This window comes from Panthera onca, chromosome D4 (assembly GCF_046562875.1).
Source record: "Panthera onca isolate mPanOnc1 chromosome D4, mPanOnc1 haplotype 2, whole genome shotgun sequence".
NCBI lineage: Eukaryota > Metazoa > Chordata > Mammalia > Carnivora > Felidae > Panthera > Panthera onca.
Window position 1 is genome coordinate 31,360,609 of NC_138351.1, and position 25,110 is coordinate 31,385,718.

General features: G+C 39.9%; 2 protein-coding genes across 11 annotated transcripts in view; both read right to left on the reverse strand.

Moving 5' to 3' along the window:
• The window catches only part of CDC14B (cell division cycle 14B), a 113,377-nt gene extending 104,089 nt beyond the window's left edge, over positions 1-9,288 (reverse strand). For all 8 annotated transcript variants that reach the window (XM_078436882.2, XM_078436881.2, XM_060609849.3 and 5 more), the window contains exon 1: positions 9,018-9,288. In XM_078436882.2, coding sequence (XP_078293008.1) covers positions 9,018-9,177 — 160 coding nt within the window. In that variant the 5' untranslated portion in view covers positions 9,178-9,288. The remainder of the gene's footprint in view (positions 1-9,017) is intronic.
• A 2,685-nt stretch (positions 9,289-11,973) lies between these two features.
• The window catches only part of PRXL2C (peroxiredoxin like 2C), a 35,967-nt gene continuing 22,830 nt past the window's right edge, over positions 11,974-25,110 (reverse strand). For all 3 annotated transcript variants that reach the window (XR_009603089.3, XM_060609860.3, XM_060609858.3), the window contains one exon: positions 11,974-12,366. Coding sequence is in view for 1 of the 3 variants with exons in the window: in XM_060609860.3 (XP_060465843.1) it covers positions 12,362-12,366 (5 nt within the window). In the remaining 2 variants the exon portion in view is untranslated. The remainder of the gene's footprint in view (positions 12,367-25,110) is intronic.

Consider the following 25,110-nt stretch of genomic DNA (forward strand, 5'->3'; position numbering starts at 1 on the left):
TGCCTTCTCAGTCTTTCAGGGATGTTGCTATAAATCTTCACATCTCCTCCTCCCTTCCCCAATAGTACTTGGCTCAATCCCTTGTTCAAGGTAGTTGCTCAATAAATACTTGTTAAATGGATACACTAATTAATTCCACAGCACGATTCATACAAATGAGTATAAATGAGCAAAATGCAGAGAATGATTCAGCTGAGATGGTCCTAAAATGGAGGGTTTTGCAGAATCCAGAGTCTGTAATGATATTATAGCATTATGGATTGGGTATAAAAAGATCAATGTCATAAACTGCAGTGCCAAGAAAGTAATTTTACTTTCAAATTAGAACTTGAAGGAACAATAAACACCATCGACAGTGGGAACAAGATGTTTTTCTTCTGTGAAAACAGTACACTGCTGACCAAATTTTAATAGTATAAAAGTGTACTACCTGAGAAATGAAGTCAGTATGTGATATTGCACACTTAGAATGAATTTGCCCAGCCTGGCTTCCTCAGCTTTTCAGACTCAAAAGACAATAGGACCAAATCTTTGAACTGACTGGTGAATAAAGCACTCTAAGAGAACTGCTCTCTAGAATGTAAATGATACTAAGAATTAAAGGAGCTGAATAAAAGACCAAGAAAATAAAGGCAGAAATTTTTTTAATTGGAAATACATGCATATGGGGCCATTCGGATTTGTTCTTTTGATAACTGGCCTTATGTGGGGAACTTGAAAATGAAATGGAATCAGAATACTTTAGCTTCCCTGTTCCCAAAGTTTAAGTTGGCATTTTCATGAGATTTCCCTCTTGCCAAAAACAGTAAATAAGATATAAGCCTGTCCATTAAGCAAAGAAAGGCCTAGAAAGAAGTAAGTAACCTAGCAAAAGAAAAAAATCAAGAATAGCTGTTATAGAGCTCATTCTAAACATCCTTTCAGCAAGTCTACGAATGTGAGATTCAATTAAAACAGAAAAAGTTTAGTAGTACCAAAAATACCCACTATCTAAAACATAGCATTCATAATTAACCTAATACAATAGCAGAGAAACTAATGTCAGCATTACCTATACACAGAAACAACAAAACTTTTCATATAAAGACAAATTTCGACTTAAGTCATAAACATACGTAGGATACTCTACAATTACAGAAAACTTGAATCTGCTACCTAAGACTAATTTAAGACAAGCAAACAAGGAAGGGACGGAACCAAGGATGACAACCAACAGGTTAAATCTACAGTTTTAAAATCATCAGAAAGCACTGCAAAGTAGAGTCAATGATCTGAATACCTTTGTTGGAGCAGTATCCATGAAAAGCTAAAGAAAAAAAGAGAAAGAGAGAGAAGGGCGTAAAACTTTCATATAAACTAGAGAATCCAGATGAGACGCACACATTCCAGTTAAATATCCTTGTATTTAGGAAATTAAAATCAATTTTGTTTTGGAAAATGTTTTCTAAGGTAATCCCTGTCTATTATGGTAGATCAGCACTTCTAGAAATTAAATGACTAACCTCAGAAGCTAAAAAACAAATAATGTAAAGAAACAATATTTGAAGATTGGTTAGCTCCTGCCGAACCAGTTTGTGTCTCTATATTAATCTCTCCACTTTTTGCCCACAACCCCTGCACCTACTTACCTCACTCATAAAGGTGCCTGTCCTAAGTGAGGAACAGTTTTTGAAATGTTCAGATAAACCAGTCTATACATGCGTTTCATTCAACTTACAGATAATTATGTAAAAGTACTTTTAACGTGAAGGACCTGAGTAAAGGGCTTACTCAGATTAAAAATACTCTGTAGCTAGGACAGAAAGGAAAATGAAATACCGGCTACTAAAATTATTTTGTTCCCAGTGTGGTTAAAAGATGTACAGATAGAATTTCTTATTTATTCTACCTCCCACCCCTTCCAAATAAATCGGGTCTCCATGTCACAAATTGAGCATGGAAAGGCCCACTGAAAACAATTTTGTTTTACTCAAAATAACAACAACAAAGTCCTGTCTGCCTGTAATATGTGCCACCAGGATCAAATCTTTTGAATCTGTGAAATACTCTTTTAGAACGATGTTCTAGGCCACAGTCATGCTTTAAATTAACCACTGTGAAAAGTTTATATTCTATCAGTAAAGAATTTAATATATTTGATTTTCTATAACCTACCTGAGGCTCTCCCATGAGGCCTTTTCATCTTTACAAAGACATTCCCCAATGAGCTTAGCTGCAATTTAATATAATGCAATATACAAACTCTTCAGTGTAATAAAAATACATAACAATAGCCTCAAAAAGGAAGAAACAGCTTTAGTTTATTCTTCCTCTTACAAGGAATCTTTAAAGAGAAACCATAACGTTTTTCCCAAGACAGAAAAGCTTGTCATCACAGCGCCAAATCTCCACTGCTCTGACAAATTCTGAACCAGCCTCATCTGGAGTGCTTCTGCCCTGAAGATCATTCTCAGAAGCAGAGAAAGGAACACACTGCATTTTCACTGTGCTGATTCACTGAACCTTTTGTACATGCACACGTATGGAGGAAATGTTTGCTTCTGAGCTTGAAACCCTTCCAACCGCGATGACTGTCTGTCTGCCCTTAGTATCCCTGGCCCACTGCTGGCACACTTGTAATACCAGAGACCATTTAGGGATCCCTGGCTGTCAAGGAGGCACCAAGTCAGGCACTTCACATGCATCTGCTTCAGTTCACCCTCCCAACAACACTGCACTTTTTATTTTCAAACAGAAGAGAATAGAGGCTCCGAAACGTTATTAATAATCCAGCTGTGTTCAGTCTCGGTGAGGGCAGACACTAGCTTTCTCTGGTGTCCTCATGCCTAACCACTACAATTAGCTCTTCAAAAACTCTATGAACAAAGTTTTCCTTCCCCCCAAATTTCAACCACGATACGGTTCCTCTCTATACTAGTTATTCCTCAGACCCTCCAAGTTTTATTTTCTCAACTAACACAGAAAACAAACTCCATGAGAGCAGGGATTATCTTCCGCAGTGACCTATTTTTAGCTCTTGAGAAGCAAAAGGAAACCAAAAAAACAAAGCCTGGCAGAGTAGGTATTCATTATACATTTGGTTGAATGAATGAAATACCTAGAAAATCTGAGCTGTGATGACAGCCGATTTGAAAAACAGGAGGACCTGAATTGTGTACGTAGTTTACTCCTATTTCCAAATTCACTAGGTAATTATCTAAATTCAACTTCACAGATACTCCTCATGGAGCATCTACTATGACATCACCCATGCAGCACAGGACTAAATAGTACATGTTGAACAAATTTATGTACATAACTGCTGAAATAGCTTTATCTGCTAGAAAAAATAAAAGGCAGGTAGTATGGCTTTCCCAAAAAGAAACTGCATCAATTTGGCCAAAATTACTTATCTCCGGTCTTAGCTTCTGAGGGAAAAGTGGACAGTTGTGGTATTTCAAGATGATCTCTTGAAATTCTTTCAAATAACAAAACACCTGTCCTATCAATTCAGAGATCCCCAGAGACTATCTCAGAAACTTCAAGATATGTCATTGCTATGTACCCAGTGCCTTCCTTTCATTCTAAAAATCCACAATGCAGTTTCATTCCAGCTCTCCACAACAGGAATTGGGGAAATCCATTCCCATTTAAAGAAGTTATAGTCTGCACTTACTGGCAACTCCTGGCATCAGTACCGCCTCTGTCACCTAGTTATTCCGCTTTCCCTTCATCTCTATGCCCAACCATTATGTCCATTGAAGCAGTAACAATGAAACTGGGTTAAGTTTTTGTGTGTAGTGCCCCACTGCCTAAGGAATTAAATTTAAAGCAGATTACTAACATGACACCATCAGAAGTAAAGATGCTGAAGATTTAAACAAGCACATAAATCAAGAAAAAAAAAAATTAGCTCATGCACAAATTTCAAAATATAGAAATAAGGCATAAGAAGAAAAATGAACACTACATACTCTGATGAGCTTCAATTACTGAAACTCAATAATCTACTACATCAGTCTTGAAGAAAAATGAATTTATTTCCTCCTTGAATCAGTGCCCCAGGTAACAGCATTATTTTTTTAATCAAGAAAAATATACTTCTATCATTGCAAACAATGAATATGCAAGACTATTTTACATAGTAAGCATTCAACACTTCTTGAATTAATGAATAAATTTTCCCTGCCCAATAATGTCTAGTGTGAATTTTTTAAATCCTAAAAAGAAAAGAAGCAGGGTAAAGGCAGTGCTGCATCTGTAATTTGATGAGTATCTGATACACAATAATCGGTGCTTTTAAATGACAATCCTGATCTCGACTAGAGCTTCTCCAATAAAATTATTTACTGTTATAGACTCTTAAAAAGGTAGACTATCACGGCAGACATTAAAAACAAAATTTATTTTAAGACAAACCACCAAGAATCATTTTTAGCTAATAGTTATTACCTATTATTTTTACTAGTCAGAAGTTTAAAAAATAAAAAAATAAAGTAAATCGAAATTCTATACTATTAAATCCTATAAATTATCAAAAATAGAGATAATACAGTAGTTTCATAGTCTTTAATATTTTTTCCTATATTACCAAAGAGGAAAGGAGAATGTGCACTGTCATTTATGGTCCTATTTAAGAGATAGGAATATAGAGATCAAAAAGATTCAGACTTCTGACTGTTAGGAGGTTCATCGGAAAATCAAAAACCTATGTCCAACATTTTTCATTTGGTATTTTTCCCATCTTGAGAGATTCTAATTCCAAACCCAACCAAAAACTCTCCTCTCTTCCCTTCTTCCCCAGCTTCCTTAACTGATAACAATTCATTCTGATTAGATCTTTACTCAGTATCTCTTTTGTGTTAATGTATACAATTTACAGTTTTTATGATCTTTTTTTTAAATTTTTTTTAACGTTTATTTATTTTTGACACAGAGAGAGAGCATGAACAGGGGAGGGTCAGAGAGAGGGAGACACAGAATCTGAAACAGGCTCCAGGCTCTGAGCTGTCAGCACAGAGCCCGACGCGGGGCTCGAACTCACGGACCGTGAGATCAGGACCTGAGCCAAAGTCGGACGCTTAACCGACCGAGCCACCCAGGCGCCCCTGATCTTTTTTTTAATATGATGCATGGAACCGCACCAGGAATACAGCTCATGTAAAAATCCACATCACTGCAAATGGCAAGAACTGAGTGAATGGTGAGAGGTGGATGGGGTCCATGTGGGAATAAAACCATCAGTCTACTCCTAGGAAATGCCCAGTGTAGCCAAGTGGCTGGCTAGACATACATACATACATACATACATACATACATACATAAATAAGTAGTGACCATATAACGAAGGACTACAGAACAATAATAGGCATTAATCTATGGGAATTTGACTTAACAGATAATAAGTCACAATAAAAATAACAAGGCAGTAAAGTAAAAAAATAATAATGTATTGAAGGGCAGAGTGGGCAGAAGTGATAATGTGCATTAATTTTTACAAACCAATCCCACTGGGAAAGAATCTTCATAATCCTATAACAAGTGTTGGCTAGGATGTCGAAGAACTGGTACAATGCTGGTGGGAAATGCTAGTGGTACAGTAGCACTGGGAAAAAGTCTGGCAGTTCCTCAAAAGGTTAAACATGGCGTTACCATGCAACCCAGCACCTCCACTCCTACCTGTATATAGGCAAAGGAACTGAAAACGTCCACGCAAAAACTTGTACATTAATGTTCATAGCAGCATTATTCACAATCACAAAAAAGTCCACCAATGAATAGATAAAACTATATATATTTTGGCTTGGTCTCTTCACTTCTCCTTTATTTTGCAGATACAGTCACACACGTAGGTAGACATATACACTGATTTTACTGCTGCCATTTGCAGAAACTGAAAACCTCCCCAAAAAACGATTGTAACCATTATATAAATCACAATTCAGCCATACAACGCAATACCATACAGCCATTAAAAAAAGGACTGTTCGGGGCGCCTGGGTGGCTCGGTCGGTTAAGCGTCCGACTTCGGCTCAGGTCATGATCTCATGGTCCGTGGGTTCCAGCCCCGCGTCGGGCTCTGTGCTGACAGCTCAGAGCCTGGAGCCTGTTTCAGATTCTGTGTCTCCCTCTCTCTGTGACCCTCCCCCGTTCATGCTCTGTCTCTCTCTGTCTCAAAAATAAATAAACATTAAAAAAATATATTAAAAAAAAAAAAAGGACTGTTCTTGTTGATATGGCACAGTTTGTAGAAACTTAAATGTGCATAGAAAAAGAAAATATTACTGGGGAGACCAACTATATTTATACATCTCTTTTGGTAACATTCAACTTGAAACATGTTAAGGAAACAATGAGGAAAAAACAACTTGGGGAGGATGGGACCAGGTTGCCACTTAGGCTCAAGCCTTCCCTCCAAACCCAGTGTAAAGTAATCTGCACCATGCATCCAAAGTTACTTTAATTTGTCTTGTCCATCACCCTGAAGCAGACTGATTCAGTATCATTCTTCCAGGAAGCCAAGACTGTCACTAAGGGACACCTGGAAAAATTCCAGGCAAACTTGATTCCCTTGCTGCCCTTACACTTAAGCAGGATCCTTTCATTATCTGGGCTTGCAATCTAAATAACAGCATTTTGATATTATACAATGCACCAACTCTTTCCTCAATATTCAGCTTGGCAATATCTTCTGAAGTTCAATCACTGTGCTCAGGAAAGCCAGCCACGAAGGAGGAATAAGATTTACTCCAACGACTTTACTGTCAAAAACTTCTTTTTGATGGAGACAACCTTAAATATTTATCAGTAAGGAGCTGTCTAAGGGTGCCTGGGTGGCTCAGTCAGCTAAGCGTCAGACTTCAGCTCAGGTCATTATCTCGCAGTTCCTGGGTTCAAGCCCTGTGTCCAGCTCTGTGCTGACAGTTCAGGGCCTGGAACCTGCTTCAGATTCTGTCTCTGTCTCTCTCTCTCTGCCCCTCCCCCGCTTACACTGTCTCTCTCTCTCTCTCCCTCAAGAATAAACATTTAAAAAAATACAATAAATAAAATAAGGAGCTGTCTAAACGACTAAAACATATAAATATCTGTGTGTGTGTGTGTGTGTGTGTGTGTGTGTGTGTGTGTGTGTGTGTGTGTGTACACACACTTAGGGGCACCTGGCTGGCTCAGAGGATACAGCACAAGACTCTTGAACGGGGGGATGTGAGTTCCGGCTCCATTTTGGGTGTAGAGATTACTTTTAAAAAATAAGAAAATCTTTGAAGAGATATATTTTTAAATCTACATATACTTTATGGCTTTATTTTTTAAAACTTGGTCTACTTTGGCCTAAGCAGTAATTAAAATCAAATGCAGCAGGTTTGCATGTACAGAATAATTGTTCTGCTAAGAAATACTGTAAAGAAAAAACTGCAAAACAATATGTATGCTATCACGCTTGTGTCTGATTAAGAATATATAGGTGTATGCACGCATAGTCTATTTCTGGAAGGATTCACAGGAAACTAGGAACTGCCGTTGCCTCTGGGGACCAAGAGCCGGTGGCTGCAACCAGCTTTTCACTAGAAACTCCTGAGGTGTTTCACTAGAAACACCTTCAGAATGAAGAGTGCGTTACTTGCCCTAAAATTAAATGCTATTAAGCAAAGTTCCTTTGAAGAGGTATAAATAAATAACAAAGGCACAAGGAATATGTGGTGTCGTCCCCCACCCCTAGCCCTCCTCGGCGGGGCTATCTCCCGGGGAGTGTACAGCCAGGTGGGACCTGGTTTCAGCCTCAGCAAACTGGCTTCACCTCCAACAGCGTCACATGCTACGGTGGACCCGGGCAGGTGTCAGCCGGGGACAGAGATTAAGGCGACCCCTTGCTCCTCCCGCCGTGGTTTCCAAAGGCCACCCATCCAGCGCCGAGAAACCTTCCCCTGTACTCGCAGCTTTGTTTAAAACGGACCTTCAGTTTACAACTGTCCATCAATCTAGAAATCAATGTCTACTAAATTTATGTTTGTCTGAACACTTTCTAAATTAATATTCTGCCCTGTCCAGCTCACCTGGTTTATCAAAGACTCAGGGCGGTAAACAGTTTTTTAAAAATTCCACATGCCAAGCCTTACACATTCCGCGCCACAGAAAACAGACTGCAAACTGCCTCAGAATTGTAGACCGCTATGCTGTTTACAAAGCGTTTTGCACATACATCATCACATGTGATGCCTTCACACGCTTTAGTGTCAATCCTGGCAAACCCAACAGCTACCAAATTGGATGTATTACTCTTCAAGAATTGTAGCATCAGCGCTAATAATAAAACAGCTACGAAAGGTCTGCTTTTCTACCTCCTCTGGCTGGCTGCGATTTCTCAAGTGACAACTCTGGGCATTCGGCACGCACAGCGGCTCCCAAGCCTTCAACGTGACACAATGCTAGTAGAGGCACGAGAGGGGAGCTAGTCCCAGGAGGCCGGGAGTGCTCGCGTGCACGCCAAGGAGGGGGCGCGGGCCGTGCGGACCCGAGTGCGGACGTGGGAACGCCGCACGAGGCGGGACTCCATTTCCTCCAGAGCAGCCGAGGTTGGGCGAACGCCAAGCAAACAGGGCAGCTGCTCCCGTGCCGGCGCGTTCCGCGCGCTCGGGGAATCCTCTGGGGTGATTCAGAGGTTCAGACTCCTGGGAGGGCCAACCGAGCTTGCAGCCCCGGGAGGTGCTATCAACCCGAACTTAGAAAAAGCCCGAGGCGCCGAGCTGACGCCAGCAATTTAGAAAGGTGACCCTCGGCCCATTTCGCTGGGGTAGGAGTGCAAAACGGATAAAGTTACAGCTCGCAACACACGCAGATGGAAAGTCGGGGTAGGGGGGCGCTCCCAAGGAGCCCGGCTGCTGAAGGGGGTGTGGTCGGCAGGGCTTTTATGGGAGTGGGGGTGGAGGCACGTCAGTCGGGCCCCGGGAGGCGCCTCCACAGACTGGGTGGGTGGGCTAAGACCCCCGCGCGGGGTGCCGCGTGTCTGGGGCGCCCCGCCACGCGCTCGCTCGCCGGCTCACCGGTGATGTCCAGGTACAGGTCGTCCTGCTGGTCCAAGCGGTGCAGTTCCTGCGACGTGGAGCTGCGGCTCTTCTTCACTCCATGCGAGGACGCCGAGCAACGCCGCGAGCAGGGGGGCGCGGCGGCCCAGCTCGGCCGCCGCTCGCTCTTCCGCTTCATGGAGGCGGCCGCGGCCCGTCAGGGGGCCACGACCATGGCCCCGAGCGTCCGCTCGCCCGCCGAGGCCCCCGCCAGCCCCGCGCGCGGGCGCTCGGGGCGGCGGGCGCGGAGCGGCGCTGCAGGGACGGCGGGCGCCGGTCGAGCCCGGCGGGAGGCGGCCGCGCAGGAGGCGGAGGAGGGGCCGGGCCCACCGCGCCTGCCCCGCTCCCTCCTGCGGCCGCCGCGGGACCCGCGCCGCAGCCCTGGCTACAGCGCCTCCTGCCGCCGCCGGCGCCCCCCAGCCCGCCCCCAGGTGCCCGCAGCCCGCTGGCGCGGCTGAGGCGACGGTGCTGCCGCCGGCGGCTGGGGCTGCCCGGGGTAACCGCGCGCGCCCACCGCGGCCGCGGACGCTGCTGCTGAGGCGCGGGAGCACAGCGGGCCGCGGTTCCCGGGGACCCCAGGAGGGCTGTTCCGTGGAGCTTCATTCACAAAAAAGGGCCCACAACCCTCCTCGGGGCCCGCAGACTGGGGCTTTTCATTGGTCAGTGAGACGTGACGTCACGCGGACGGGGCCTTTCTACAGGCAGGTACCCGGTGACGCCATAAAGAAAAGTCTGAGTGGTTCCGCCAATCAAACATAAAAGTGTGCTCGCGACCCTCCGCCTACCCCCAACTTTTGTTTCTTCTGTGTTCTTCCAGTGCCAAGACCCGAGGTCGCCAACTTCCTTTAATGAGTCACCAAAGCTTTACACAGCCCCACCCTAGTAACTTAACTCCAGTTCTTTGGCATGTATATTTTTTTAAAGTATTTCTGGCTTTTCCCTGTAATTGCGCCAAGTGAAAAGGACTCTTGCCCTGGCTGCTGGCTTGGAAAAAGAGTATGGACTGATAAAATTGTCCGCCGCTCTAAGGTAAAGTTGGTTTCACAACTTAAGAACTATTTAAATCACCCATACTCTTTATCGACATATGTTGTGCCCAGCATTCAAAAAGACTAAGCCAGGCTTCTGAAGGAGTCGATAAACTCACCGTGGAAACACGATTTACGGTAGGGTTTGCCTCCTAGTTTGTCTTCTCGGAGTCCAGTACCCCCATTTAACTCAGTAATTTTACACACAGTTGCTGAGTTTTTCTTACCTAAGGTGTTGACAGATAAAATGATTGAAGTATTGAATGAAGCAAGTGGCGAATTTAATCCTTGAGCTTTCATCTTGCAAACTGTGGGGTTGTCTCTCTGTTTTTCTTCTGGGTTAAAATAATGCCTGGTATTTCTGAAACTTAACCAAAACTCGTTTTGGTGGGACTTTAAACAAATTTCCATGGTAACATCTAAGAAGGTGAATAGATTGGAGGGCAGTCTTAAATTTTAATAGCCCCGAGTTTTACATCTTGCAAGCGATTCTTAATTTTTCACCAACGTTTTAACGTTTTATCCTGCAGTTCTGCAATTACTGCCAGCCTCTAGAAGAGGAAGATAGAATTTTAGTCAATCCCCCTAGAAGCGTCTTAGAAATGCAAATTTTGATGGAGTACCTCCCAGAGGGGCTATTTGACTTCTATTGTTGAAGGCCTTTACCCTTTAGCACTGCTAATTAAGGAGGAAAGGGGGCTGAGGAAAAAGATGGTTCTGCATCACTGACTCAGCTGAACAGTCTGGAACTACAGATCAACCACTTAGACCAGAAGCTTAGTAATCATGTTCTTTCCTCCCTGTTTCCCCTAAGGAACTCAGTGAAGGCCTTAAATTAAAAATGGTCCACCTGTTTGTCTGCAGGGGCAGCAATAAAGCACAAGACTTGGAAGCTTCTAGAATGCTATGCAAATGATCCACGTTAAGCAGAGACCTATCCTCCCAGGTCCTCTACTTTGACTAGAAAAAGGAGGCCTTACTGGCCTTAGGAAAGTAGTGGAAAGGCCACCTTTTCCCAGATCATCTGAGATTTTGCTAGAGTCTTTTCTTTTGTTTATTGAGGTATAATTGACATATAACGTTACATTAGTTTCAGGTGTACAACATAAGGATTTGATATTTGTATATAGTGCAAAGTAATCACCACAGCAAGTCTAGTTAACATCCAAGTAGGTCTTGTTTTGAACAGTTAGATACTACATGGGAGTTGTTTTCTTGGCTCCCTAGAATTAAAGAAATTCAAGTACCCTATGACATTCTATTTATTTGAGCGTGGCTTATCTAAATGTCAAACTAAGACTGAAGTGCCAGGAAGTTCACTTACATCAGTTCATTTTCTTTCAACTACAAATTTAGTGTTTAGACTGGAAATTCTAACAAAATGCATATGATTCCAATAAATGAGGGAAAAATATAATAAGTACAGATAATTACACTGTTTAAGCATTTTCACATTTTACAAACAGAATTTTATGCTTTTGTTAGTATAACATTGTTAAGAGAGAAAGTATATAATTACAGTTTGTAAATTTGCAGAAATGTCTCACATTCTTGGGAATAGGAAATCCATACACTAAGTACACACACTGAAATTTTATTTTATTTTTTTAACGTTTATTTATTTTTGAGAGAGAGCACAAGCCGGGTAGGGCCAGAGAGAGGGGAGGATACAAAATCCAAAGTAGGCTGCAGGTTCTGAGCTGTTAGCACAGAGCCCAATGCAGGGCTCAAACTCACCAACCTCCAGATCATGACCTGAGGCAAAGTCTGACACTTAAACTTGCTCTCACACATCGAAATTTTAAACCCTGTTTATATTTTCTTTTTAGGTCATGTTTAGGTAGTGACAGAAAAGTGGTCTTTGTACGATATTTGTTTTCATGTGTGGCACTTCTCTTGAGTAATTTGACTCTTACTGACGTTTAATAAGCTAATCTCTAAGCTCTGAGAAATTGGCCATAAGAAATGTAGTTCAGTTTGCTTGGTTGATTGGTTAGTTTATTGTTCACTGTTTGACCATTGATCATAAAATTTTAGAGCTTGAAAGCACTTTAGACAATATTTGGTCCAAGGCTGCCATTTCACAGTGAGGACATGGGAACCCACAGAAGTGACAGTGCAGGGCTGGAGTGGATACTGAAACATTCTTCAAGATTCCAGTTGTCTTTCCTTGACTTGTCTGAGCTTAGAAAACAGATGCATCTGGTTATAATCTTCAGCATTATGGGCAGCACAGTGAAAAGCAAAAGAACTAGGGAAGAAGTTCTCCAAAATATTCCTTTCTCCTAGGTAGATTCACCCTGAAAAGAATACAATTATAGAAGATTTTTTAGATGTATATTTTAGTTAAGTCATACTCTGAAAATTTGAAATCTTACCCTAAAATTAGTAGAAACTGGTCCATAGATACATTACAATTTCAAAGGATAGAAGACCTGGCTGTCTCAGTCCCTAGAGCATGATGTGACCTTTGATTTCAGGGTTGTAAATTGGAGTTCCATGTTGGATGTAGAGAGCACTTAAAAATAAATATTTTTTTAAAAGTGTTTATTTATTTTGAGAGAGAGCCAGGGAGGTGCAGAGAGGGAGAGAGAGAGAATCAGAAGCAGGCTCCGTGCTGTCAGCATAGAGCCCAGCGCAGGGCTCAATCCCACAAACTGTGAATCACGACCCAAGCCAAAACCAAGAGTGAGTCCCTCAATGACTGAGCCACCTAGGTACCACTAAAAGTAAAATCCTAAAAAAAAAAAACTTTTTTTTCAAATGACAGTAAGTTTCAATTTCAAATAATAAGTGAATTACAGCTTTAATTATGTGAAGATAAGTAATTTTCTTTAAGGTCAAATTTCCATAAAGCTAAAGGGTTTAGGTGGCAGGTATATGGGAAAATAGACACTGAAGTCTTCACTAGCATATTTAAAAAGACTGGTTTAGGGGCACCTGACTGACTGAGTCCATAGAGCATGCGATTCTTGATCTTGGGGTTGTAAATTCAATCCGCATGTTGGGTGTAGGGATCACTTGAAAATAAAATCTTAGGGGCGCCTGGGTGGCTCAGTCGGCTGAGCGTCCGACTTCGGCTCAGGTCAGGATCTCGCAGTTTGTGAGTTCAAGCCCTGCGTCAGGCTCTGTGCTGACAGCTCAGAGTCTGGAGCCTGTTTCTGATTCTGTGTCTCCCTCTCTCTGCCCCTTCCTCACTCATGCTCTGTCTCTCTCTGTCTCTCAAAAATGAATAAACGTTAAAAAAAAATTTTTAATTAAAAAAATAAATAAATAAATAAATAAAATCTTAAAAATAAATAAAATTTAAAAATAAAATGTTTTTTTAAATTTATTTATTTTTGAGAGACAGCATGAGCAGGGGAGGGGCAGAGAGAGAAAGGGAGAGAGAGAGAATCCCAAGCAGGCTTCATGCTGTCAGCATAGAGCAGTGTGGGGGCTTGATCCTACCAACTGTGAGATCATGACCTGGGCTGAAACCAAGAATCAGACATTTAACCGAATGAACCACTCAGGTGCCCCTAAAATAAAATCTTAAAAAAAAAAAAAGTTGATTTTATTTCATTGGATATTCTGGTAATCTCAGCATTAATCTGAAGTCCTCCATATTCCTGACCCTGAGACTGAAAATCTCTTAGAATTGTAAAAAGGGGAGAAAATGAATATTTAGAAAGCTACTACCACATGCTGGACACAGTGCTAGGGGTTTAGATGCCCTGTTAGATATTATTGTTTTTATTTTGTGGGTGAGGAATCCCTCATTTGACAGGGCAAAGCAGTTATCCCAAGTCCTGCAGTGAGTTTGGTTTGAAAACCCAGGGCTCTTTCTTGGGGCCAACACCATTCTTCATAGGTTGAGGACAGAGTTTGGAGGGATCTTTCCTTGCAGGTAGGTTTTGAAATAACCTGTAAAGTTATATAAATGTCATACATTTTTATTAAATTTGGGGACCTCAGACCACATGCTACCATTACAGATTTTTAAAACAATATTCCTGATGTTAATTTGTTTTTTTATTACGTACACTTCCTCCCACACAATAACAACAACGACAACAATAATAAATAATGTCATGCTGGTGTGGAAGAGGCTAGAGAATGGTGAGAATTCTGGTTATATTGAGTCTTGAGATCAGAGAACGACTAAGGATGCTTTTACCCCAAAGACTAGGCCTGTGCCTAGGGCACTGACTGAGCAGTACCCAGCTCATTGTCTCTCTCACTTTACCTTTTGAAAAATGCTAGCATGCATTTGACAGATGTTTAATGTATCAGTAGAGTAGAATTTAGTAATCTTGAGAGAAATGGAAAAGAATGCATGAAGATCAGCACATCCATGCTCTCCTTGGCTAAATGTTTCTCCCAGGATGAAATGAATATACATGCTCATCCTCACCAGTGGCTTCTAAAATCTGGGTCTTACTTTGTGATAGGGTCTTTTTACCTCAAAGATTCTTGAGGTATTTTTCTTTTTCTTTGTTTTTATCCCAAATGACCAAATAATGCATGTACATGTTATTGTATTTTTAAAAAACGTAAATAAAAAGCAGAAATACATACATAGTTGTATATATAAAATTCTTCTTCACCCTTATACCCCAATCCTACCCTACACCTTTAATAGTCTGTATTTAGATTTGAAAGAATTTTTAATAAATTGTTTCATAGTGTGCATATTGTTCTATGAACTGTTTTTTTTTTTTCTTTTTTACTTAATACTGCATCCTGAATATTTTCCTTGTCTTTATAGCCAACTCCATTGACTCTAATGGCTGCATAGATTTCCCTTGTATGTTTTCCATAATTTATTTTCCTATGGATGGACACTTAGGTTGTAGTGGGGGGTATTATTACAAACAGCTCTGCATTGAATATCCTAACATATGTATATCCACAGGAGGTGGAATTGCTGAATCGAAGAGTGACCACTTTTTAAATTTTGATATTCACCAATAATATTTTAGAGTACTTGTTTCTGCACATCCTTGAGATCACTAGATATAATCAATATTTTTAAGTTTGAGAATAAAAAGTAACAGCTTACTGTAATTTTCACTGCATTTCTCTCATCACTAGTAAAGCTGAACATATTATAAAGTGCTCAGTATATTTTCTAAGAATTTCTTATTCATGTTGTTTGCTCATGTCTCCATTTGTTTTCATTTTCTTTTAGATTGGTAAGAGTTGATTATATATTATAGATATCAGCTCTTCAGTCTTGTTGATATTACTTAATCTTTGTCATATTGCTCTGTTCATGTTGCTGCACAAGTTGTATGTGTTTTAATGTCTGATCAATTTTGCCAGTCCTTTTTTTTTTAAGATTTTATTATTTAAGTAATCTCTCCACCAACATGGTATTCGATCTCATGACCCCAAGATCAAGAGTTGCATGCTCCGCTGAACCAGCCAGGTGCCCCTTACTAGTCCTTTTTTTAAGGTTTCTAAGTATTGTACCTTATTTTTTGTGTCCCAATATTTTAAAAGTATTCTTTATTTTCTATTTCTTTCAGAGATGTTGCTATATTTAGCTCTTTAATCCACCTGGAATTTATTTGGAGGATATAGGATAAAGTAGGGATCTATTCTTTCCCAACACTTTTTTATCACATAGCACATCTTTTTCCCATTAATTTGAAATGCTACCCATAAATATTTACAGTTCTCAGTATATACTATGGCCTGATTCTAGTCTCCTTTCTTTTTTTATTTGAGAGAGAGAGCACGCACACACATGCATAGGCACACAGAGAGAGTGGGGAAGGGCAGAGAGAAGGAGAGAGAAAATCCCAAGCAGGCTCTGTGCTGTCAGCACTGAGATCATGACCCGAGCCAAAACCTAGAGTCAAATAGATGCTTGACCAACTGAGCACTCAGGCGCCCTGAGATTGTGTGCTTCTTGATGAACACAGCATCACCAGTAAAATAGGAGAAAAATAGTTACCCTGAATCCAATCAAGTCTTGAGATCTGAGTTCAGCTTATAGGACATATAAGGGGGAGGAGGGAACAAATTAAATGACTTCTAAGAAAACAGTGTAACATGTGAGACTTTTTACAAAGTCTGTCTCTTAAACAGGTAAATGTCATGGGAAAAAAACTGAGGTCAAGTGGATGAGAAGATGTGTGGTAAATGAAAAGAACCTTAAGAGCCATAAAACCAAATGCAATTCATAGTGTCTGGTCTGAACAAACCAGCTATAAATGACATGTTTTGGATAACTGGTGATATTTGAATATGGACTGGGCATTAGGTGATATTAAGGAAATATTGTTAAATGTTTGGGGTATGATAATAATGCAATGATGTAGAAGAATGGACTTATTCTAGTACTGTGGACTGAATCGTGCCCCACCCCTTCCCAGCCCAATTTATATGTTGAAGCCCTAACCTCTAATGTGATGGTCTTTGGGGATGGGGCCTTTGGGAGATAATTAGGTTTAGATGAGGTCAAGAGGGTGTGGCCTTCATATTTTGATTATCATTCATATAAGAAGTAGAAAAGAGATGGCTCTCTGTGCACCATATGAGGACACAGTTAGAAGGTAGCCATCTGCAAGCCAGGAAACAGAGTCCTCACAAGGAACCAAATCAGCCAGCGCCTTCATCTTAGACTTTCCAGGCTCCAGAACTGTGAAAAATAAATGTCTGTTGTTTAAACCACCCAGTCTCGGGGTGCCTGGCAGTCTCAGTCAGTAGAGCATGTGACTCTTGATCTCAGGGTTGTAAGTTTGAGCCCCACATTGGATGTAGAGATTACTTAAAAATAAAATCTTTAAAAAAAAAAACTCAAAAAACCACCCAATCTATAATACTTTGTTATAGCAGCTCAAGTCAACTGATAACTGAAGAATTTATGGATAAAGTATTTGAGTATAAAGCTTTAAAATGGTCTAGTAAGGAGGCACCCGGGTAGCTCAGTCAGCTGAGCATCCCACTCTTGATTTCAGCTCAGGTCGCGATCTCGTGGTTCATTTGGTCAAGCCCCACATCAGACTGTGTGCTTGCTGCACAGCACCTCCTTGGGATTCTCTCTCCCTCCCAACCACTTGTGCATGCTCTCTCTCTCTCTCTCTCTCTCTCACTCAAACAATTTTTTAAAGTAAATAAAAGTAAAATGGTTCAGTAAGTATATACTCTTTATCTCATTCTATCTATCCATTTACCTATGTATTTATCTATAAAACAACTATGGCAGAATATTAAGAATTATTGAATCCAGGTAATGGTTATTTCTTTTTTCGTTGTCTTTCTACTTTCTTATGTTTAAAATTTTTCATAATCAAAGCCAATTTTTTTCTCTATATTCTCTATATTTTCAAGATTTTATTTTTAAGTAATCTTTACCATGCTCTACTTACTGAGCCAGCCATGTACCCCTATATTCTTACATATTTTAAAATTCTTTCTGTGATTTTGTCTGGGATAGTATTCAATTTCTAGATTAACTTGAAGAAAATTGATATATTTAAATATTGAATTTTTAAATAGGAATTTCTTAAAATACTGATTTTCTGTAATTAAAGGAAAAGGTATAAGAATACCTGGCTGGCCCAGTGGGAAGAGTGTGCGACTCTTCATCTTAGGGTCATGAGTTCAAGTCCCACATGGGGTATAGAGATTACTTAAATAAATTAAAACTTATATATATATACATGTATACATACATATATGTGTATATATATATATATATATACATATATACATACATGTATATATAAATAAATTAAATAATAAATTAATAATAAATTAAATAATAATAATTAAATAAATTAAAACTTATATATACATGTATACATGTATATGTATATGTGTACATATATGTATGTATACATGTATATATGTATACATGTATGTATGTATACATGTGTATATGTATGTATGTATATATGTATGTGTGTATATGTATATGTCTTTGAATTTATTTAAGTCCTTCAGTAAATAAACCATGATACATTTATTATGAGCATGATTTTGTGTATTGTTCCTGTATTTTACCACTGTTACTAGGAGAAGGTACAGCCTGATCCATAGGAATGCAAACTTTTTTTCGTTAAACATACACTTCCAGCTTCTTTTGTTCACAAGGGAGATAGTATTTTAAATTACTGTCCAGACTAATTTCAGTTCCTCCTCCTGGCTTCTTACAAGGCCCAGAGGCCTACTGGGGCAAAAGAAATTATACCTATTACTGTCTGACCAAAGCAGAAGCCACTACATCTGGGACACTTTCATTTCCACCAAGGCCCAACAGAACTTTGAAATTAAACTCTTTTCTTTATTTTAGTCTTGAGTTTTGGGCAGTGCAGTCTCTCATCACCTCATTTTTGTAAGTGTAAAGGAGGCTCTTATGAAGATTTATTAACCTTATGTTCACAGTAAGCTCTGGGGGCACCATAAGATTGTGATTTCAGCTATAGTAATTTCCAATGGGCTTTTAAAAATTTGAAATATAATAAACATGTTATAGAAGCAAAGATCTGGATGTTAGTTCAGTGAGTTTTAAAATTATATACCCCTGTATAACCACCACTCAAAACAAGATACAGAATCAATGATCCTTATAGAAATACCATCCATGCAATCATAAGCATGATTCCCTGTGTCAAGCCCGTGTCCAGACAATCCCCCATGCCATTCCAATCCATCTGCCACCCTTCCCTTGCCCCTGCTTGCTGCTCTCCACCTCTGACATCCCTTTGGCACTATACCTCAAGTTTCTGAACCTTCCCTCCCACCCAACATGACTGAATGGGATCGGCTCTGCTGGCTCGGGTCTTGGTCCTCTTCCTCAGACATAACTAGGATACAGAATTCGCAGACCCAAGCTGTCCCTGAGTTTGGCCCTTTCTCCTGGCTGCACCCCACCAGGCCTCCTCCCAGGGGGGCTTGGTAGCGGTAGGACAGAGCATGCTTCAGGTAGGAATCAGCAGAGATAATCAGGTAATGTGAAGCAGCTAATAGCCTCCTTCACCTTCACTACACACATTTGTCTTTCCAATTGTTGCAGGACAAGAAAGACATCCTTTGTCTGACTCTGCCCTTATCCACACAGTTAGAAGTAAATTAAAGGCATCAATTTCAAGTCACTTCTGTAGCTGTAAAAGTGTAAAAGCAATTTATTCTCTATCTCCTGTTGTGACTGGGAGAATATTCCCTGCAAAGACTTTGGAAGAGAACTGGCTACCAATTCCAATATATTGGGTGATTTTTCTGTCTTTTTGCTACAAATTTTCCTGTCTATGAGGAGGTCCTAGCCTAGTCTTGGTTCTCCCTCTCACACACTGTTTTCCATAGGAGTAGGGAGGGCAGAAAAGAGTAAACACATAGATCTATAGGTTTCGATTTTGTTTAAGTTTATTTTGATTTTTAAAAATTTTTTTAACGTTTATTTATTTTTGAGACAGAGAGAGACAGAGAGACAGAGAGAGAGAGAGGATGAACAGGAGAGGGTCAGAGAAAGAGGGAGACACAGAATCTGAAACAGGCTCCAGGCTCTGAGCTGTCAGCACAGAGCCTGACGCAGGGCTCAAACCCACGGACCGTGAGATCATGACCTGAGCCGAAGTCTGATGCTTAACCGACTGAGCCACCCAGACGCCCCTATTTTGAGAGAGAGAACGAGCACACACAAGTAGTGGAGGGACAGAGGGAGAATCCCAAGCAGACTTTGTTTGCACTGTCAGTGCAGCTCCTGACACAGGGCTCGAACTGTGAGATCATGACCTGAGTTGAAATCAAGAGTCAGATGCTCAACTGACTGAGCCATCCAGGCAACCCTCACAGATCTATAGTTTTTAATTCTTATAGGGTAGGAGGTTTTAACTATCATTTTTTCCCTCTTCAGTGATACTAGAGCACAAATCAACAGATTAAGTTGGATTCTCCATTAACTTCATTGTTAAATGCAGATTCAAGTGAGTAGTGAATTGCTTTATCCAAAGTTAGGGGCTTTGCAAAGATAAAAACAGCTGGAATGACCCATAACATAGGCAATCAGCTTCTAGAAATTGTCCATAAAAGTGAGTTGTCATTTAATAATATTTCTGGAAAGAAAAATTATGTTTTCACATTTAATGTATTAGCTTAATTTTTTTAGCTTATGCATTATCAAATATATTAAAAAGAACATGTTTCTGACTTAAATCTAGCTGCCAAAATAACGTTAAAATGTATTTGGAAAGTCCAAGTGAAGATGGGCGCCTGGGTGGCTCAGTTGGTTAAGCATCCGACTTCGGCTCAGGTCATGATCTCGCAGTTTGTGAGTTCGAGCCCGACATCAGGCTCTGTGCTAACAGCTCAGAGCCTGGAGCCTGCTTCAGATTCTGTGTCTGCCCCTCCCATGCTCATGCTCTGTCTCTCTCTGTCTCTCTCTGTCTCTCAAAAATAAACGTGTAAAAAAAAAAAAAAAGTAAAAAAAAAAAAAAAAGTAAAAAAAAAAAAAAAGTAAAAAAAAAAAAGAAAAGAAAAGAAACTCCAAGTGAAGAGTTTGCAGATCAAACTTGTCTTTTGGCCACCATGTTCATTTTCTGGACCGTGCTCCACCCTGCTCCATAGTAAACTTTCAAGATGGTAAATCTGATCATATTTTATCAACTAAAATGTTCTCACAGCCCCTTGCCCCATTTAGAGAGTCTTGAATTCATCTTCTGGACCATCCTACACACTTATATAAGAGTCATCTTTATTATTATTTTATTTTAGTTTGAAAATGTCAAACCTACAAGTTAATCTAGGGGGGAACCATCTGAGAAAATGTTACAGACATCATGACCTCTATCTCCTAAAAACAGGAACATTTTCCTACATAACCATAATGTCATTGTCAAATTCAGGAAACTTAACATTCCTTGACAATACAATTATCAAATGTTTAGTTCATCTTCACAATTCACCAATTGTCCTAATAATGCCCTTTATAGCATTGGTTTTCCCTGACCCAGGAAGCAATCCTTTTTCTAACAATTAGGCTCAGGATGTGTACTTTTGCAGGAATTTTCTACTGTGATGGTGCATCCTTGCTGTGTCAGGTAAGGAGGCCCAGGATGACAGTTTGCCTTATTCTGGGTAATTAATGAACTTTGATCACTGGGTTCATTAAGGTGTTGCCTGCCAATTTTTCCCACTATAAAGGTATAACTTTTCCCTTTGTAATTAATAATTTGTGGGGAGATAGTTTAAGACCACAAACTTCCACCCAGTGATTTAGTACACATTGAGGATTCTGAATCAGTTGTTACTATAATGGTACAGATAGTGACTTTCTAATTACGTTCTACATTTATTTATTGACTTTCTATAGAAAGAGGAGCTTTATTTTCTCTCCTGTGTATGTATGTATGCATGTATGTATGTGTGTATGCATGTATGCATGCATGTAGGTAGGTGGATAGATTATGGATTTACTTCTAGTTTTCTATAATGGATTATAATCCCTTAGTGTCACTATGTATTTTGATGCTCAAATTGTCTCAGATTTGACTAGTGGGTAGCACTTCATATTAGCTTCTGTGTCCTTTTGACATGTCCCCATCAATTTTTTAGTGCTTTCTTACTTTCTGGCACAAGATTTTCAGGGTTTAACTTGTCCTTTCCCTGCCCTGGAGTCAGTTATTCCTCCAAGAAGGTCTAGCTGTCTTTACTGGGTCATAATATTTATTATTTTTAAAATTTTTTTAATGTTTATTTACTTTTGAGAGAGAGACAGCATGAGCAGGGGAGGGGCAGAAAGAGAGGGAGACACAGAATTGGAAGCAGGCTCCAGGCTCTGAGCTGTCAGCACAGAGCTCAACATGGGGCTCAAACTCATGAACTTTGAGATCATGACCTGAGCCGAAGTCGGACACTTAACCCACTGAGCCACCCAGGTGCCCCTGGTCACAGTATTTAAAAAACACTCAAGGCCTCTGAGAACTGATTCTAGTCTCGTCTACAAAATCTCCTGCGATTTCTTCACTGCCTTGTATGCTCTGCCACATACCCTCTCAGAGTCCCCAAAGTGCCATACTCCCCCATACTCTTGCATTTGCCCATGCTGTAGCGTCTTCCTGGAGGCCCTTACCACCACTTTTCTGTGTGGCTAATTCTTAAACGCTTTTTCACAACTATTTAAGTGTTAACTGATGTGTGGTCTTCTCTGACTGCCTTTGAATCCCAGCCTGACCTCTGCTCCTGGTAGCACTCTCTGTCACATGGTAGGAAAATGGCATCTCATTTGTTTTGTTTTGTTTTGTTTGGTTTGGTTTGGTTTTGAAGTAGCATTTCAGGGTGCCTGGGTGGCTCAGTTAGTTAAGCATCCAACTCTTGATTTCGGCTTAGGTCATGATCTCATAGTCGTGAGATGGAGCACCCCATTGGGCTCTGTGCTGGGCATGGAGCCTGCTTAAGATTCTCTCTCTCCTCCCTTTGCTCCTCCCCTGCTTGTGCACTCTCTCCCTCAAAAAAATAAAATATAGTAAAATAAATAGCATTTATTTTTTTAAGTAATATCTACACCAAATGTGGGGGCTCAAACTCACAACCCTGAGATCAAGTGTTGCATACAGTACCAGCTGAGCCAGCCAGGTGCCCCATCTCATTGTTTTAATTTATATTTGCCTGATTATCACTGTAAGTATATCTGATTTCTGTGTGGGAAATAGAAAATAATACTGTTCAAGAAAACAAGAGAACTGGCATTATAAGGCAATGAGGTTTCTATTCTTTGTTGCACTGTGTTTTTAGTTGAGTCTTCTGTAACCAATTAGTATTAACTAATCTAGAGAAGGTTATAATGCAAGACAATTTGATTATTACTTATAAAAATAACTTCATTAAATAGATAATATATCCACCTCAAAATTCAATATTTTATGTATCCAGATATAGTCTATGCATATTCAAGCACATATCTGTTATTAAGTACTCTGTGAGTGGTTCACTTTTATATGTTAAAACAAAATGACATAAGAAAACTTACAGAATGAATTTTATAGTTTTTAATGGAGATATGTGTGATTACACTGCAGCCGATAGATTCTAACTCAATATTAGAATAATTTCTCAACATTAATAAATGAATACATTTTCTTTCCTTAAAGAAGTGGCAGAAAGATACTTTATTTCTCTTTCGTCACAGGTCTCTCTGCCAGAATGGTTCTGGTACTATATTTTAATTTTCCTAACTATACAACGTACATGGATCATTGTTTCTAATACCTTTTTTTTCATTGAGGCATAATCCACAGAATGTTATATTAGTTTCAGATGTAAATGTAATGATTCAATATTTGTATATATTGCAAAATCATCACAATAAGTCCAGTTAACACCTGTCACCATATATAGTTACAAAATGTGTTTTTCTTGTGATGAGAACTTTCAAGATCTACTCTCCTAGCTACTTTCAAATATGCAGTAAGGTATTATTAATTAGAGGGGTGCCTGGGTGGCTCAGTTGGTTAAGCATCCCACTCTTGGTTTCGGCTCAGGTCATGATCTCATGGTTGGTGAGTATGAGCCCCAAAGTGGGCACTGTTACTGCGGATCCTGCTTGGGATTCTCTCTCTCTACCTCTCACGTTCTGTCTCTCTCCCTCTCAAAAATAAATAAACTTAAAAAAAAAAAAGGTATTATTAACTGGAGTCATCATGCTGTACATTACATTCCCATGACTTATTTATTTTATAAATGGAAATTGTATTTTTTGACTCCCTTCACCCATTTTGCCTATCCATGCCACAGGCAACCAGTAGTCTACTCTCTATATTCATGAGCTTGGTTTTATTTTGTTTTCATATTCTACATATAAGTGAAATCAGACATATTTATCTTTTCTTATCTAACCTATTTTACTTACTTTAATGTCCTCAAGATCCATCCATGTCAACAGGAAATGGCAAGATTTCATTCTTTTCATGGCTAAGTAATATTCCTTTGTGTGTGTGTGTGTGTGTGTGTGTGTGTGTGTGTGTTGTGTATACATATATATGTATACACACATATATATTCACACAACACACACACACACACACACATATGTATACATTTTCTTTATCCATCCATCGATGGACACTTAGACTGCTCCCATGTCTTGACTATTATAAATAATGCTTCAGTGAGCATGAAGGTGCAGATATCTTTTTTGAGTTACTGTTTTCACTTTTTTTTTTGGATAAATATTCAGAAGTGCAATTGGTGGATCTTTTGGTAGCTCTACTTACAGTATTTTGAAGAACCTCCATATTGTTTTCCATAGTGGCTGCACCAATTTACATTCCCACCAACAGTACACCAGAGTTCCCTTTTCTCCACATCCTTGTCAACACTTGTTATTCATTGTCTTTTTGATTTTAGCCATTCTGACAGGTGTGAGGTGATACCTCATTGTGGTTTTGATTTGCATTTCCCTGATGATTAGTTATTTGATCATCTCTTCATGTACCCATTGTCTATCTGTTTGTCATCTTTGGAAAAATGTCTCCAGTACATTATTTATTATTTATTTATTTAAAAACTTTTATTTTTTGGGGCGCCTGGGTGGCTCAGTCGGTTAAGCGTCCGACTTCGGCTCAGGTCACGATCTCGCGGTCCGTGAGTTCGAGCCCCGCGTCAGGCTGTGGGCTGATGGCTCAGAGCCTGGAGCCTGTTTCCGATTCTGTGTCTCCCTCTCTCTCTGCCCCTCCCCCGTTCATGCTCTGTCTCTCTCTGTCTCAAAAATAAATAAACGTTAAAAAAAAAAATTAAAAACTTTTATTTTTAAGTTATCTCTATATCCAGTGTGCCACTTAAACTTACGATCCTGAGATCAAGAGTCATATGCTCTACCAACTGAACCAGCTAGGTGCCCCTTCAATACATTTTTGAAAGCATTTTCTTTTGCTTTGTTTTCCCCTTGTGTGGCACACAGTATTAATTCACAGGAGGGCCTCATACTTGCCTATATAGACATGAGCAACAAAATCTCAAAATCTGAGCTTTCAGTCTACAAAAAGGGAGAGGAAAGTATGGGTTTAAGCAGAAGAAATGATGAACTGCTTATGAGACATGTATGCATGTTGCTTGGA